Consider the following 15,816-nt stretch of genomic DNA (forward strand, 5'->3'; position numbering starts at 1 on the left):
GTGATAAAGCTTTCCAGGTAAAAGTTACAATTCCCGTGAAGAATCGCCAAAGTCAAAGCGGCCAAAAATAAAAAATCGCCAAAGTGAGTAGAAACGCCCAGAATCACAGGCTCTCTAGAGAACCTTTGCCAGAATGGAAAATTTGTCTTTATGACGTTTTTTCTCACTTTGGCGACTTTTCTTGCCGTCTCTTCACACTCTCATTTTTTCTCAGCAATTCATCATTCTTGGCTCATTTGTTAAATCGTTAAGAAAAATCGCCAATAGAAACGCAAAGAAAAATCGACAGACTGTGAAGAAACGTCGAGACACAACGGTAACTGTGTCTTAATGACGTCTCTTCATACTTTAGCGATTTTTCTTAGCGTTTTTTCACAATTTTTAGATTTTTTTAGCATTTATTCGCATTCGGGCGTTTTTTTTTTGGTGATTCAAAAGGATGAATCGACAAGAAAAATTGACGAATCGAAAAAAAACTTAGCCATAGCACTCGTAGCTTTGGTGCTTGACAGGGCTATTACTTGGCGATTTGACTTTAGCGATTCACGGCTATGAGGTGACAAGCCATATAACAACTTACCCTTAAGAAATAGGTTTGAAATTTGACAATTCGTATGGCCTTGGAACAGACCTATATCAAGCGTTACCGGACATTTCGATCAAATTTGTTTATTCTTCACTTCTTTTGGTCATCATTGTCCTTGGTGAAAGGTTGAACTAATTTTCTTGCAAAATGAAGAAAAAGAAAGGCGACAATGTTATGACATACTATGATTGTATTGGAACTTTTAAAGTTCATAAAGGAACTCGCATCTAAGTAACAGAGAACACAGAATCACAAACCCAATTCGAATTCATCAGCAAAAGTTTTTCTAATCAAAAATAATTCAAATTTCGACCAAATTTCCCGCTTGTTTTCGACTTATTTTCAGTTGTATAATGGGCGTAAATGGGTTGTATTCGTTGTATTCTACATAAATAAAAATTGCGAATGTCATTAGAAACTTCAGTAGCAGACAACAACAAATATTTCAATGTAAAATACAGAAATTTCTAATCAGTTGGTACACATCAGCCTCTTTCGCTGTGTAAAAGACATTTTATTTATTTATTTTTGTTGCAACAAAGACAATCTTTGCAGTCTACTTTAGCGTAGTTTACGTATTTGAATCGTCATCATTCCAAGAAAATGTTCAACGGTGAGATAAAATATCGTTAAAATCATAAATACGGAACATTACATAAATCAACTACTGTGATTGTGACAATTTGGGTGATTTGTGTACATTTGTAATTGTCCGTTCTATTTCGCAATATCATCATTTTTAAAAAGGAATAAAAGCAAATGCATTAAGCACAGAAGAGCACTGTAGCCGAATCGTAGTAAAATAAGCGATCATCATCACATCACGTCTGAGTAGATTAATTTCATCATCAACTTCATTCCTGTTCAAAAATAAACATTTCCACGAATTAAAAGACACAATAACCGAATCGGATTTAGCCATTTTCTTCTTCTGAAACTAACCAATCTATCATTTCATTCAGTCACTGTCCTATCTATCTGTAAAGTATAAATCACAGCGACAATATGGCATGGTTGGGTTTCGGTGCATTAGCTTCCGGATTAGGTACAATGCTTATTGCGTCGAACATCGCATTTATCCCTACAAAATGTGAATAACTTTCCCATTCCACAGTGTTGCAAAGACTTTTAGGCGGTGAAACACCTCCGAATAAAGTTCAAGAACTCAAAACCGAGTCATTGGAAAGCTTGCAAATTCTTCATCGTGATGACGGTATGGTTATGTACGCTCCGCCCTTGGGATCGACTGAAAAGAAAACCATCTACGAAATTGTCATCCATCGTCCGTACACTGACAACACAAACACTTCATATAGGTAAGTGGTCGCTAACAATATTCAATTTTCGTTGACATATATTGAGGGTTGTTGTGTGCACATAATATACGTCTTGTGATGTCATTGAGCCAATAATTGAATAATAAAACAGTGTCCTTTATGTTTATATATAAATCTTAATAATGTTGTGATTCAGTCACTTCGTGTGCGTTGGTAATACACGTAGACAATGCGCTTATCGGAACCATGCTATATATTGGACGTATTTATTATGTATGCAACTTATGCGGCTGAGATATGAATTAAAAATGCTATGAATCAAGGAACCAGGGTAGGATTAAAGCTCACTTCTGAAGTGGATCCTTGTAGTGACAGCAATTTCGATGAAAAGAATTAATTCAAAGCCGCCCTTCTAAAATCCTTGAATTCTCTTTTTCTATCATAACTTCCAAACCTTCTGAAGAACTTGGTTCACATTTCAATTTAGATTAACATTCAGCCTTAAGTTTTCTGTCACTACTTTTCTATCTCGAGTCGCTCGATTTTATTTCACTATGAACTTGACCAACCTGATCGATCTGCTATTTTCATTCATTAAACATTAATGATGTCAAAATCATTTGCAAATTACACCATTGAAGGTAAACATTTTGTCAAAATATTTTCGTTCCAGTATAATCAATTGAAATATCTGTACAAACTATCGACGGCCTTCACCATCATTCGTAGATTTTTTTTTTAATTCACTAACCATGACATTGGGTTCAGTCATATCGTTGATATAGTTGTATGAGTTCTCAGAAATTTAAAACATTTTTTTAACTCAAAAACATTTATTTAAAACTTGACTAGACCTCAAACAGTGTCTTAAGCTCTTCATCAAACATCCCACTAAAACTAAATCCGTTCAACAACAATGTTGTATCGATTTCGCTTACACTCAAATCTAAACGTCTTCTCGACAAATTGAATTTGTCTTTATTGAAATAGCATTCCCATGCAGCCGACACTGCCGGAATACACAGCATCTCTTTGGCTAATGTTCTTAGTTTCGGAAAATCAGTGCGCGACTTCCAAAATTCCAGAACGTTTGTGTCTGGTGAAATGTTCGTCAAATTCAAATAATTGTCCACTTCGGCCAAACCGTTTGCATCCACCCAGGCCACATGTTGACCTAATTTCAATAAGGCTCTAACATTTTTGTCTGGAATGAATATTTCTCCGATTATCCCGCGAACAGTTTCGTGCAGCGCTTCTCTTTCTTCTTTCGATAGAAATTTGAGCGATTTGTATCTGGGATCCAAGAAAAGTGTGATTCGGTGCACGTCAGTTATTTCGAAAACATTTTCCGCATACGACGTCAGTTTATCTTTGTATTCGGGCCAACGAAACGATCCGGTATTATATCCACGCATCACGTCTATCAATTTCCTTTTTATTAGGTAAACCGTACTTATGGTTGCTTCGCCGTTGGATGAGAGTAACTTTGAAGCAGTCCGCGATTCTGACAAAAATTTGTAGAGAATTTCGTAGCCGGATATGATATTTTTGAATGTTGTCGCGGTCTCCAAATATTGCTGATAAGCTTCGAAGAGATGCCAGATCGAAAACCAGTCGTTCAGTTGTAAATTAGCAACGGCACTTTTATTCTTTTCATTCGGAGGCTGTCTCTCCAGTCGTATTATGATTGCCTTGCACACATGTTCTGTTTGAAAGCACGGTAGTGACAATGAATGGTTAACAACTTCGTTGAGTATGCTACACATACAATTCAGTCGACCATAATTCTTGAAGGATTTTAACGAATCATCTGTTTTGCTTGTTACAATCGTCGCATTTGATAAAATCGACGACGGAGTATTTGTATACTCGCCCAATATGTCCGTAACGTAGTTAGCCAAATTACTGCCATCGAATTCACTTTCATTGTAAATTCGTGTTCCCAACACATTCCGATGTAGAGTAAAATTTTCATCTATATAGTGTGAGGATAGCGTAACGCATCGCCTCAAATGAAGTGGATGTGACCAGATATCACAAGAAAAAACCAACTTCTCTTCTGCCACAACCTTTTTTAAAGTAGACTTGACCGTAGCCACTAGTGACTTTCGTTCTTCTTCAAGTGTTATTTGGTTTCCCAAGACATCTCTGACATTTATCTTTCCTTGCGTGGTGCCCAGATTCAGTAGATATTTCGTCATCGCCGTGAACCCCATATCGTGAAATCCATCGAGCGGAAACATTTCACCAAACGAGTAAGCCAATTGCTCCTTTATGATTGCCATATCGCGAGAATTGATTTTAGTGATTTGTGTTGTTACTGGCGGCGTTTCATTAGACAACTCATCGTCTGAGTATGTTGCCACGACCGCCGTCATTGTTGCGTCGAATTCTTGTATTGGTACCTCAATACATTGGTGACTTTCCCAGTCATCCATAAATTCTAATTCCGAACATGTCGTACAGACAAACATGTCCTGCTGTACATCTTTCACTAATATCAATTTCATGTTGCTGGCCGAATTGCCCGGTATTTTTTGTAGTTTTATGGATGGGTTGTTATTTGCAATCATTGCTTTCAGTGTGTCCTTTTGTATACCGCGATTTTGCTGAACGATCACTTCTGGTTTAGTCGGAGGTACGCCATCAATTTTCCTAAAATTTAAAAATTTATTAGAATTTTGAATGAATTTTTTCGAATTTTCTTTCTATTAGTTATCAATGGAATAAATATGGGAAACCCCTAGGTTTATAACAGAGAATTTCTTTGGATAAATATTTGTTTGATGTTGTTTATGCGTGCGTATAAAATACACTTAATCGACGGAGTTCAAGTGAAAATTCTAAGAGTAATACAATAGCCATTTCCAACGGATTGTTCATACCACGGCACTATCGAACGTTCGTGCAGGCACGACTTTTTGTGTACCTTTGATTTTGAAAGAAAATTTCTTAGTTGTTCTCGCTACCGTATGCCAAAACAATGCAGGTCTGTTCGCCTACATTTTCTTAATAATAAATTCAATTACCTTCGTTTCGTCATTTTTATTGTGTTGTAGACGTTGACGCACAAATCCCTTATTAGCAAGTTAATTAAAACACAACTGAAAACAAAATGCTATTACAATGGAAGTGTCTCAAAGTTACTATGACATTATATTCGTGAGAGCTCACAGCTTTTCGTTTTTAGATGAGTGAAAGAGTAGAACATATTATTGGTTACATGTGCGTAACCTTTCTGATGTTATGAATGAACAGAGACAGCCTTTCAGTATTTCTCTCTCGTACAATTTAAATTAGCTGGGTACACGTACATACGTATGGTATGTGTGTTCATTATATTAACTCTCTTTCCTTTTCCTTCTTCCTGCAAAATATTATTGATAACAAGAAATGAAGAGAGCCTATGTTTACATATAAATAACGATTGAATTGGTTGGTAGATTGGCTACACCACCTTCGTTAGTTTAAAATGGGATACAAAGTAAATGACGACTAGGTCTGGAAAGTCTTTCATTTAGTTCGTCTACGTCTCTGTTGTTAGTTCAAAAATTAGGATTATTGATGTACATTCACTTTCCTTGCATAGCAATCAATTTTCAGCCATTCAAAATTCTTTGTTAGATTTGTCCTGTGGGAGAATCAAACAAAACTCTCTTAGGCTATTGTATTCGTTAGTCTAGTAACTTTCGAATCGACCGTATAATAACCGTATAATCTGCACCTTTCATTAATCAAACATTAATACTTTCATTGACAGCGAATTCTTCCTACTATGAGTTTAAAAGCAATATTGGCAATAAGATTAATGAATAAGAGAGGAATGTACGGATTTTATGAGTAATATACTAATTTGCATTACACTTCGATTTTATTTCTGTTTCATGGAACTTGATGAACAACAAATGTTTGATATGAATGAACTGAACATTGTTCAAAAGTACACGCGCTATGATGAATTAATCGGCTCCCTTCTTCCTTTCTTTTCTTATTACTGTAATTGCGATTAAACAAGAATATTTTTTCTCTTTCATATGTTGTTCTTCTCAACGTTTTCACTGTTGTAAAAGAGAACGCGAAAGAGAGTGAATAAAAGGTTGTGTCTTTTCTCAGTATGAGATGCGTATAGTTTGTAACCAGTAAATGTTGTGAGATTTTTTTTTATATGGCAAAGGCTCTCTGGCATCATAAAACAATAACCATTTCTGTGGAAATAAATTTTTCTTTACCTGAGATGTTGAAGATTATGGTTTGCATTTTTGAGGTATTGGAAAGCGTAAATTTCAAACAATTCTCTTAGTCATCGCATGTCTTTCAAAAACATATGATGAAGACGGTCTTTAGAAAGAAAAATGTATTTCCAAACCTTCCAGAGTATATTAAGAAGAACCACAATTCACTTCAGTTAATTAAAGAATTTATTTAACGTTTATGAGATCTACATCGATTTCTGATGAATTCATCATTAATATTGCTTCCAAGTCTTTCACGTCTAACTTACTTCGTTTCGACAAAAATTCGACAGCATCTTTCGAAAATTTACATTCCACCCGGGACACAAACGATGGTATGCTGAAATATTTCCGTGCTAGAGCTCTCAGTCCAGGCATCTGCTTGTTATCACGCCAAAACTCGTACGGATTGTGTTTGCTCGGCACCGACCATTGTAAGAACAGATCGATCTGATTCGCCTGTGACGTTACATTATCGTCCATGAAATCCATCAAATCGTTTTCAACGCGACCGTTTTCCTTCGAGATGTGCGGATTAATCATAAGATCTATTTTTGACTGCAGATTATCCATTTTGTCCGATTCAAGCGAATTGTATTGGTCTCGGTTGGATGGATCTAGGAACATACAAATTTGGTATGTTTCGGAGTCAGCAAAAGCTGTTCGTAGAAGTGATACGGCTTTACGTTTCACTAATTTCACAGTCCTTTCATCGCACTCAAGTGGCGTCAGATTATTTTCTAGTTGCTTGTAGATACCAAACACTTTGGTTATGTTGTTTCCAGCTTCAGTTAGCTGGACGATTGCACTGTGAAATGGTTCTAAAAGCTGCAAAGTAGAGGTATCTTGTGGAAACGTAGCGTCGACGGCTCGCTGAATGAATGAAGTTTTTTTGTTGGTAAATCGTTTAAAGAGCTCGAAGATGTTCTCCCACTTTCTTGCATCAAATTCGGTAATCCGTTCTGTACACACTGCATTCAGCCATCCTATCACATGAAGGCATTTCTCTGCAATTTTTAGTCTATTATCATTAATAATTCCATTTGCTACTTCGTTGATTATGCTACAAGCAGATGGAAAGCATGTAGTTCGTAGCGACTCAGTATCCAATCTTCTTGAAGTTACAAAAGCGGTAGCCCTTTCCAGTATTTCTGCTCCGTTGTTTTCCTTTGTGTAAATGTTCAGAATGTCAAGTATTCGATCACAGATTATTGAGTCCTCGATGCCGATACCACTAATCGATCGCACACCGATCACGACTCTGTGGCTCAGGAAATTTTCATCCAAATAATGCAATTCCAATGAAATATTCGTTTTGCTTCGGAAAATATCTTCCCAAACCTCGCACGATAATGAGAAATCAACTGTGGAATCATTGAAAATTGACTGAATTTTCGACGATTGCATGTCTTTTAGCTGGCCTCCGAATGAACACAACGCCTCGTACTTCAGCTCGTACTCGAATTTATGTTTGTTCGCAGATGCATAAGTTGCACCAGTATCGACCAGAAATTGAGCAAATTGCAAGAATTTTTCTCGTTGATAAAATGTTGATGTTTGTACATCCATACAGGCTGCTATTATTTGAATCTTGGAAGTTGTGACCTTCTCACGTGATGCACCGGTAATGTCAAGTTCTTGCCCGGTAACATTTTCCAGATTCAATTTCTTCCTTTTTCCGCAAGGAGAAACACTTGGAGTGGGATTGCATTTAGCGTGTCTGACTACAGTGTCAATGTTTATCTCATCGAACAACTCCCAGCATTTCGTACAGGTGCAGTAGTTTTGATTTTTCCCATTTATATACACCAACCGAAACTGGTCCGATTTCCAATCTAGTTTCGGCTTAACCAATTGAACTTGCGGATGGTTTGAAATCACCATTTGTTGGATTTCATACTTGGAAAGAGGTTTTTTGTCTTGTTCAATGTGTGCCGGTTGAGGTACCTGTAATTAAAAATTGAAGATAAATAAAAGTGCAACAGAGCTGCTGTCTGCCTGACTACAGAACGAAAATAAACTACCTCGTTATCGTCCTCGTCGTCGATTTCAATCACCTCCACAGTATTTTCCACAAAAATTATTTCGTCATCAATTTCATTAGAATCCGATGGATTTGCGAGACTAGTATCGTTTTCGGGCTCAACTCTGCCAATAATTTCTCTCCTTAGATCATCTGTATTGAAACCGAGAAAATCTTCCTGGTCCGATGGAACATTCGAACTTTCATCCAAGATTTTGTTCGTCTCACCACCCTCGACTGCGACAACTGGCTCAGTTTCGGATCCCCGTGGGTCATTGTGCACCGGTTCTCTGTCAAAAAATTTTTTTTTTAACATTTTACATGTTAACCGGATCAACAGTTTTCGTTACGTTTCACAATTTTGTGGATATAAACTTGGAACTGCCTTTCTGTAGAGCTTAGTTTTCCCGCCGCAATCGTATTTGTCACTGCTTGTGAAATGATGACCGCAAACGTACGAATTACGACGAAAACTGAATGCATTTTCCTGTTTGTTAAGTGCTATTATCGATTCACACCAACTCTTGCAGATTTTCGGATCGTTTGGAAATCTGCGTAGAGCAATCGATTATAGTAGATTACTGTAACTGGGAAGTAACGAGATATCTCGTGATAAGAGTTAACTAGTTACTTCCCAGTTATAAATAAAATAAACTTAACAAGAGTTATAGTATGCTATTTTACCTTACGAGGTTGGTAAAGGCTTTGCCCAAGGGCAGTAATGGCCTTATTACTTTCCTAGTAAGGTAAAATCAATGAATTGTATTTGTTTACAAAAATATTTAAAATTTACCGATGAAATGACGTATTCTTTTCCTTGTATGCAGAGCAACCGTCAATAAAACAAGCTTTGTTCATTTTGGGAAAGCGTAAACACAGAATTGTTTCCTTCAGTAATTTTATGTTTATCAATGAGATCACTGTTTTGACATAACGTTGGTGGATAATGGAAATATGTCTTAATATTGTCAACGGAAACACAAATTAAACATGAAATTATTATTGCTAATACGGTCGACTCTTACGGTCGTTTAATCTTCTCTTAAATTTCTGAAGAAACCAGGCGGTTTTTATGGATTTTACTTAATTTCTTTTCTATATTTTCCGACTGACAAGTAAGATGTCTCCGACTGGTAAGAGTATGTTATTCGTTTTGCGTTGTTATTTGCCAAATTCTCTCGTATAATTCATATGAGTGCGCTAGAGAAACCATTGCCTACCATCTCTCTTTCATATGAGAGTTATGGAACACTATATTCGTCTCTTTTTGCTTGCGAAGCATATACACCTCTCGTTATACACATGCTCATTCAAAATCAATTCTAAAATTATGAAGTTAAATGCAACTCGAGGTTTTACTGGTTTGTTTAACATACAGGTCTAGGCATGTTCTCATGTTATAGACAACAAAAATAAGCAAAGAGGGAAAGAGCCATGGGTAATTTGGTCTTATGCGTATTGAAGTTAAAGACTTTATATCAAACTATTGAAGGTATAATTAGGCCAGAAGGAGTAACAGAGTTGATTTATTATACATGTGATATGATTATTGTCTTCGCCTTGAGAGGGTAACGAACTATACCGCAAAAACTTGTTTAAGCGAATAATAGATAACTGAACTCGTCCTAGATCCTAAGAAAAGCAGTTTCCTTCTTATAAGTATAGCCAGATTTAGGCAATGGTCTCTCTAGCTCTAATTGAGGTAAATATTTCCAAAACGAAATACTTATTGTGTGCAAATGTCGATCATTTGGGTGGGGCGATTTCCAACTTATTTTTATTGAAATCTGAAGGAAAGGCCCTAAGCACCTTTTCACAAGGAATAATTATCTCATTTTTTTTATACTGAAACAAGATTATGGAGTCTTTCGAGTTTCCCTCTGCATCTGGATAGAAGTGCCAGTCAACCTACAGATTATTTTGCAAAGATTTCAGCCTACAGGGAATCTGCAGATAGCCTAAAAAGAAGTTGAAGGGCGCTGTGACCTCAAATAATTTTGCCGTCTAAAAATCTGTAAAATTTTCAAGCATCAGAAATTCAAGCAAAATTCAATTTTTCAACCAAAATTTAATTTTATTGGGGTAACCAACGCAATTCAAGCATTGAGTGGTACTCTAAACAAATTTTGGCACTGTAAAAAATTTGGAAAATATTTTCCTACGAAATAGTACTCGATTTGACAGCTGTTACTTGAACCACATCTGACATTGGAATATTGAGAAGTACAGTGTATAAAGTACAGTCTCTGTTGAACAATCGGATCAAATTCTTGCTATGAAAGTCTCTAATCGATCAATATAAAACGCTCTGGTTTTAACTTATTTTCTTAAATTTTCAGTTTATACAGAGCGGCCAATCAGGCTGAAGCAGAGGAAAAGTTTTATGCATTCACTCAAAGATTACCAGTATTTTTAGGAATAGCTAAAGAAGTAAGTGAACCATCATTAAAGAATCATATAACTTTGTGACTTATTTTGAGCCAAGCAGATGTCAAGAGTCGATTTATAGAATGTCTTGGCCAGACTTAATTCACAAAGAATTACGATTCTTTTAAAGTTGCATAGTACCATCCTTCTACAATCTAAATGGTTTCAGATGTTCACCGTGAGTGGTCTCCAAAAAATCTGCGACATTCTATCGGAAAACCCTTCTTGGTCCATCGCACATTTAGTCGCCTTCTTCAATTTAACCGAACATGTTACCAATCCCACGGTATTGGAATTAATTGACTATCCTGATCACGCAACATTCATGACACCGCTGCAGGTAACATCATAATCGAACATATAGTTATTAACATAAACAGTTAACTGACCAAACTACAAATGGTCTGTTTCAGTTGGCAATAAAATGTTCCCACATTGAAATGGTCAAAATATTGATGCCTTTATGTAAAATGGAACATTTGGACAACGATTCCAATTCGATTTTCCATTATGCGTCGGTTACTACCAAAGAAATGGTTAATCTGTTAGCAGCGGCGAATGTCGTCAATTTGAATCATTGCAATTCGGATGGCTACACACCATTGCATCGTGCCTGCTTGTCTGATAAGCCTGAGTGTGTGAAATGTAAGTGAAATAGAATGACGATTTTTGGAAAGTTATGTGAAGATGGCTTTCCTTGTTCCAATAGCGCTCATACAAGCTGGTGCAGATGTTAACAAAGCAGCTGGTAACATCAACAATGTCCATCGCAAAACAACAACAAATAGTGAGTCCTTATCATTCTACCGTTGCTTTTTCGATGCGGGGATGTAATTTGGCTCTAATTTCCAGACTCTGTGGCCGAACTCGTCGAATTCAATACAAACAAATTGTTCATACAAGACATGAAAAACGGAGGCACACCCTTACATTGGGCATCGTCACGCGAAGTTCTGCTAGAGTTAGTCAAGCGTGGCTGTGATATCAACGCGGTCAATTTCGAAGAAAGAACAGCACTCCACGTCATGGTAGAACGTAACCGTTTAGAATGTGTCGTGGCGTTGCTATCCCACGAAGCTGAGATAGACCTGCGTGATAAAGATGGGAACACGGCATTACATCTAGCCATACAAAAGAAATTGGTGCCAATTGTGCAATGTTTAGTTGTTTTTGGGTGCGACTTCAATATACAAAACCGACAAGGACAAACTCCTAGACATATGGTCGGAAAAGATGCGTCCGGTAGTAACGAGGACATGATTTTGTATATACTTCACTCTGTTGGAGCGAAGCGCTGTCCAGAAAGTAACAAAAAATGTCCACCTGGTTGCTGTTTCAATGGAACATATAATGGCATACCGCCCGCTCAGCCCGAATCGCCTGAACAGCGAGAACAAATCTACCAAGTCCTAGCATCGACGAGTAAGAATCACCTACGAGGTGGTCTAGCCAATTTTTTACAATCCGGAAGCATTGAGGCGCCAACAAGCCCCACAAACGTTGAGATAGTGGACGTTGCACCGGAACAAAAGGGTAGAAGTGTTATGGACTCATTGATGAGTATGTTTCAGAACAAAGTGGTTAAAGCCGAACCAGCAAAGAAGGAAAGCGCACCGGAAGTTGCTGAAGCAACAGTCATGGAAACCGATAGTCCACGATCTAGCAACAGCGACAAAAGCGACAGAGATGCACCCAAATTGAAAGGCGGTAGATTACTATGTATGGATGGTGGTGGAATACGAGGTCTTGTTCTAGTTCAAATGCTTCTGGAAATCGAAAAATTGTCTCAAACTCCAATTAATCATCTGTTCGATTGGGTTGCTGGTACAAGCACTGGCGGAATATTAGCCCTTGGCCTTGGATCGGGCAAAACGATGAAGCAATGCATGTGTATGTATTTACGAATGAAGGATCAGGCGTTCGTCGGATCCCGACCATATGCCAGTGACAATTTGGAAACTTTGCTGAAAGAGTCGCTGGGAGAATCGACCGTCATGACAGACATTCTACATCCGAAAATTATGGTCACTGGTGTGATGGCCGATCGAAAACCCGTCGACTTGCACTTGTTCAGGAATTATCAATGTGCAAGCGATATTTTGGGAATTGTTACGCCAACGAGTGAGTGAAACTGAAATTCCTTCAAATTGGTTTTCTAATTACTTTTTTAAAACAGGCAACCGGAGAGTTCCACCACCGCGACCTGAGGAGCAATTGATTTGGCGTGCTGCCAGAGCTACAGGTAGATTTGTTAAATAGAAAATAAACCTGTGAAAGAAATCTAAATTTATTTAACTTTCCTGCAGGAGCCGCTCCCTCTTATTTTAGGTAAGTCATTCTGCTGATCGCCACTTTTGTAGCAATAAAATATTACAAAAACCATAACCACAGAGCCTACGGTCGCTTCCTTGATGGAGGCCTAATAGCCAATAATCCAACGTTGGACGCCATGACTGAAATACACGAGTACAACATGGCATTGCGTAGCGTTGGTCGCGAAGCCGAAGCCATTCCGGTATCAAGTCATTTTAACTTTCAATTTATTGTACTAATATTGTGTGTACCAACCTTTGCAGGTGTCTGCCGTTATATCGTTGGGAACAGGGATGATTCCAGTCACTGAGCTAAAAGAAATTGATGTTTTTCGGCCAGATAGTTTATTTGATGCAGCCAAATTGGCTTACGGAATATCAGCCATTGGTATGTTTGAGATTCCATTTTTTTTCGGTGGTTCCATTTAAACAGAAAATTGGTTCGGTTTCAGGAAATTTACTCGTTGACCAAGCAACTGCATCAGATGGACGTGTCGTTGACCGAGCCAGAGCCTGGTGCAGTATGATTGGAGTTCCATATTTTAGGTAACTTTGAGATGCCCTTTAATTCTGCGAACATCGGCGATAATCGCTCTTGATTAATACAGATTTAATCCACAACTGTCGGTCGACATTGCAATGGATGAGAAGAACGATTTGAAGTTGATCAACATGCTGTGGGAGGCAAAAGCGTACATGCATGCCAATCGTAATAAGGTCATAGAATTGATCAATTTGCTTCTTTAAATCAAATTTGTGTTACGAAAATGAATTAGGTGTAGAATACGAATGAAGAAATAATCAATGTTGGTGGTTCTTATGTTGATGTTTCTATCAATTTTTTCTTTTCTTCTTTGAATGGTTTAACTTGTTTTCCTGCATCAATGACAATCGTTACCGTTTTAAAGAATTGTTTCAAAATCATAGGGCTTTTTAATCAAACTCAAAACATTGTTCTCTCAAATAGTTAACCCTTTTAAAATACTCCGATTGAATTTGCCATGAAGGTAGTGGCGGACTTCAAAGAATAGATTTTTCTATCACCCTAAAAATCTCAATTACACTGAAAAGGCAACAAAATTTTAAGCCGAAAAACACCTCGTAAAAACTCTGTGAAATATTTACCACTGCTGTCCATTGACTGTCATTTCCAAAATAAATCGTAGACAAGTCAGTGCAATTTAAAAGCGTGCGGTAGAACATTTTTTTTTGTCAGAATGATATTCTGTGTCGATTTTATGGAAACAGCAATGATGATTTATTGACAGGATTCACAAAATTGACCATTTATTGCAACTAAATTAGATTTGATTTTAAATTATCAATGTGATATACGAAGTCGCGTACAAAAATATTGATGCCAAAGTAAATTATGAAGCGGAGCAGCTTATGAAGCACAATTTTTTTTACTTGGCTTGAAGCAATGTAGAGGCTAATGGACTTGCTGTGGAAGTCGAAAGACGAAATTATTATAAATTAACTGATTGCGTTTTACTTACTCCAATAGAGACTTATCAAAGAGACATACGTGTTGTATAAATCAATGTTGTTAGGTGATACTATTGAGCCGTTTGCTATTTTCTTGAGCAGATAAAGTCTCGTTTTTTTTTGTACAATAAGGCACATCCAACTTATGACAACTTTTTTATTTTTTCTGTCTGGAAGTTCTCTGGATAAAATGTCCATTTTTTGGGAAAAAATATCAATTCAATTCATTTTGTTGATTCCACGTGCGATGGCGAAATACGCGCGCTATGCCTTTTCTTCAGAAAAATGTTTCTTAAATTTTGTCGAATTTTCTTCATTTCTCGAAATTTCTTAAAAACTTTCTCGAATCATTTTGAAGAAAAATCAAGACATTTTTAGAAAATATTTACTCAAAAATATCCTCTGCATGGGATGCATAGAAGTAATTGGATTGAAATTTGTCGGTACTTCTAATTCTGTAACAGTAACGACTGGAAGATGTAAAGCTGACCCTATTTTATTCCTCATATGGAAACTTACAAACAGAAAGACAATTTAGCTAAATTACTCGGTGTTAGTACAATGTCAGGTTTTTTTTAAATTTTAATTTTATGATTTTTATTAGTAAAATTAGAAGAAATATTGATAATCAATACCACCAAACATAGATGGCAAAAGTGACAATTATTTTTAATATATTTATTTTGTATGGGCACACGTAGATACCTACATCTCGAAAAATTATGCAAACAAAATTTAAAGAAAACAAAAATATTTCTAAATTTCTAATGACAACAAAATCGTTTTTCCATAAATTTCATAAGAATTTTGATTGTAATTTTTTTATTATCTACTACACAGGTACTTCACATTCTGAGCGCTTTTTTAAAGAAGTAAATAAAATAGAAAATTGTAATTGTAATGTTGGTAATTGTTCGTTGGCTAAATTTTTACATTTATTGAATATTTGCATCGATTTGTATTATTAATAAACCGAAGAATTAAATTCTTAAAACAAACCACTCAAGCCTGTCTTGTTCATTCGTTTAAAAGACTCTACATTACGAATTACATTACAAACGATAATACCACTGTCACACCAATGACACAAAAGTAAAGGATTTTAATCAGAGTTCTCGGGTAATAACCGGAAATAAATCGTCCGTTATTTCATCACTTCCATATTTCATTAGGGTGGTCCAATTTTTTTTTTGAACATCTTGCCCCCACGTTAGTAAGCGGATGTGACGATAGTCCATTACCAAAAAAAGTTTAAAACATTTGTAAATTTTGTTACTAGTGATGAACTCGGCTCCGTTTCGTTAGAAACAAGGCATCAGAACAGTCGGAGCGTTTGCTGCGACTTAACCCCGTACAACCCGTAATCCAATTTTGTCCGCAACCATTATACGTCCGTAGCCCTAATAAGCTCGGAACCCTAATACGTCCACAACCCTCTAATGCGTATGTTACCAAAATGCAAGTCAAGTAG

At 36.8% G+C, this 15,816-nt stretch overlaps 3 protein-coding genes across 6 annotated transcripts; 1 reads left to right on the forward strand and 2 right to left on the reverse strand.

The window, feature by feature from the left end:
• The first annotated feature begins 1,007 nt into the window (after window positions 1–1,007).
• On the forward strand, window positions 1,008–15,351 carry LOC119080910 (85/88 kDa calcium-independent phospholipase A2). Of its 3 annotated transcripts, XM_037189513.1 has the most exons (15): window positions 1,008–1,199; window positions 1,549–1,631; window positions 1,701–1,902; window positions 10,458–10,548; window positions 10,715–10,885; window positions 10,959–11,190; window positions 11,255–11,332; window positions 11,398–12,666; window positions 12,722–12,787; window positions 12,852–12,873; window positions 12,937–13,060; window positions 13,122–13,245; window positions 13,310–13,403; window positions 13,466–13,574; window positions 15,186–15,351. In XM_037189513.1, the coding sequence occupies exons 2-15, from the start codon at window positions 1,592–1,594 to the stop codon at window positions 15,219–15,221; spliced, it is 2,658 nt and encodes an 885-aa protein (XP_037045408.1). In that variant the 5' UTR covers window positions 1,008–1,199; window positions 1,549–1,591; the 3' UTR covers window positions 15,222–15,351. The 3 variants fall into 3 exon arrangements, with proteins under 3 accessions (XP_037045408.1, XP_037045410.1, XP_037045409.1); XM_037189515.1 differs by lacking the exon at window positions 1,549–1,631 and having other exon boundaries at window positions 15,186–15,343; XM_037189514.1 differs by lacking the exon at window positions 15,186–15,351 and having other exon boundaries at window positions 13,466–14,309.
• On the reverse strand, window positions 2,677–5,054 carry LOC119080912. 2 transcript variants are annotated; one of them, XM_037189518.1, is made up of 2 exons: window positions 4,893–5,054; window positions 2,677–4,518 (listed from the first exon to the last, which is right to left on the reverse strand). In XM_037189518.1, exons 1-2 carry the CDS (start codon window positions 4,904–4,906, stop codon window positions 2,712–2,714), a joined length of 1,821 nt encoding a protein of 606 aa, XP_037045413.1. In that variant the 5' UTR covers window positions 4,907–5,054; the 3' UTR covers window positions 2,677–2,711. The 2 variants fall into 2 exon arrangements, with proteins under 2 accessions (XP_037045413.1, XP_037045414.1); XM_037189519.1 differs by having other exon boundaries at window positions 2,683–4,518; window positions 4,793–5,024.
• Window positions 6,262–9,270, reverse strand: LOC119080911. Its single transcript, XM_037189517.1, has 4 exons — window positions 8,912–9,270; window positions 8,469–8,669; window positions 8,120–8,408; window positions 6,262–8,042 (listed from the first exon to the last, which is right to left on the reverse strand). Exons 1-4 carry the CDS (start codon window positions 8,974–8,976, stop codon window positions 6,282–6,284), a joined length of 2,316 nt encoding a protein of 771 aa, XP_037045412.1. The 5' UTR covers window positions 8,977–9,270; the 3' UTR covers window positions 6,262–6,281.
• Window positions 15,352–15,816: the final 465 nt, after the last annotated feature.

Source organism: Bradysia coprophila, unplaced genomic scaffold (assembly GCF_014529535.1).
Source record: "Bradysia coprophila strain Holo2 unplaced genomic scaffold, BU_Bcop_v1 contig_350, whole genome shotgun sequence".
NCBI lineage: Eukaryota > Metazoa > Arthropoda > Insecta > Diptera > Sciaridae > Bradysia > Bradysia coprophila.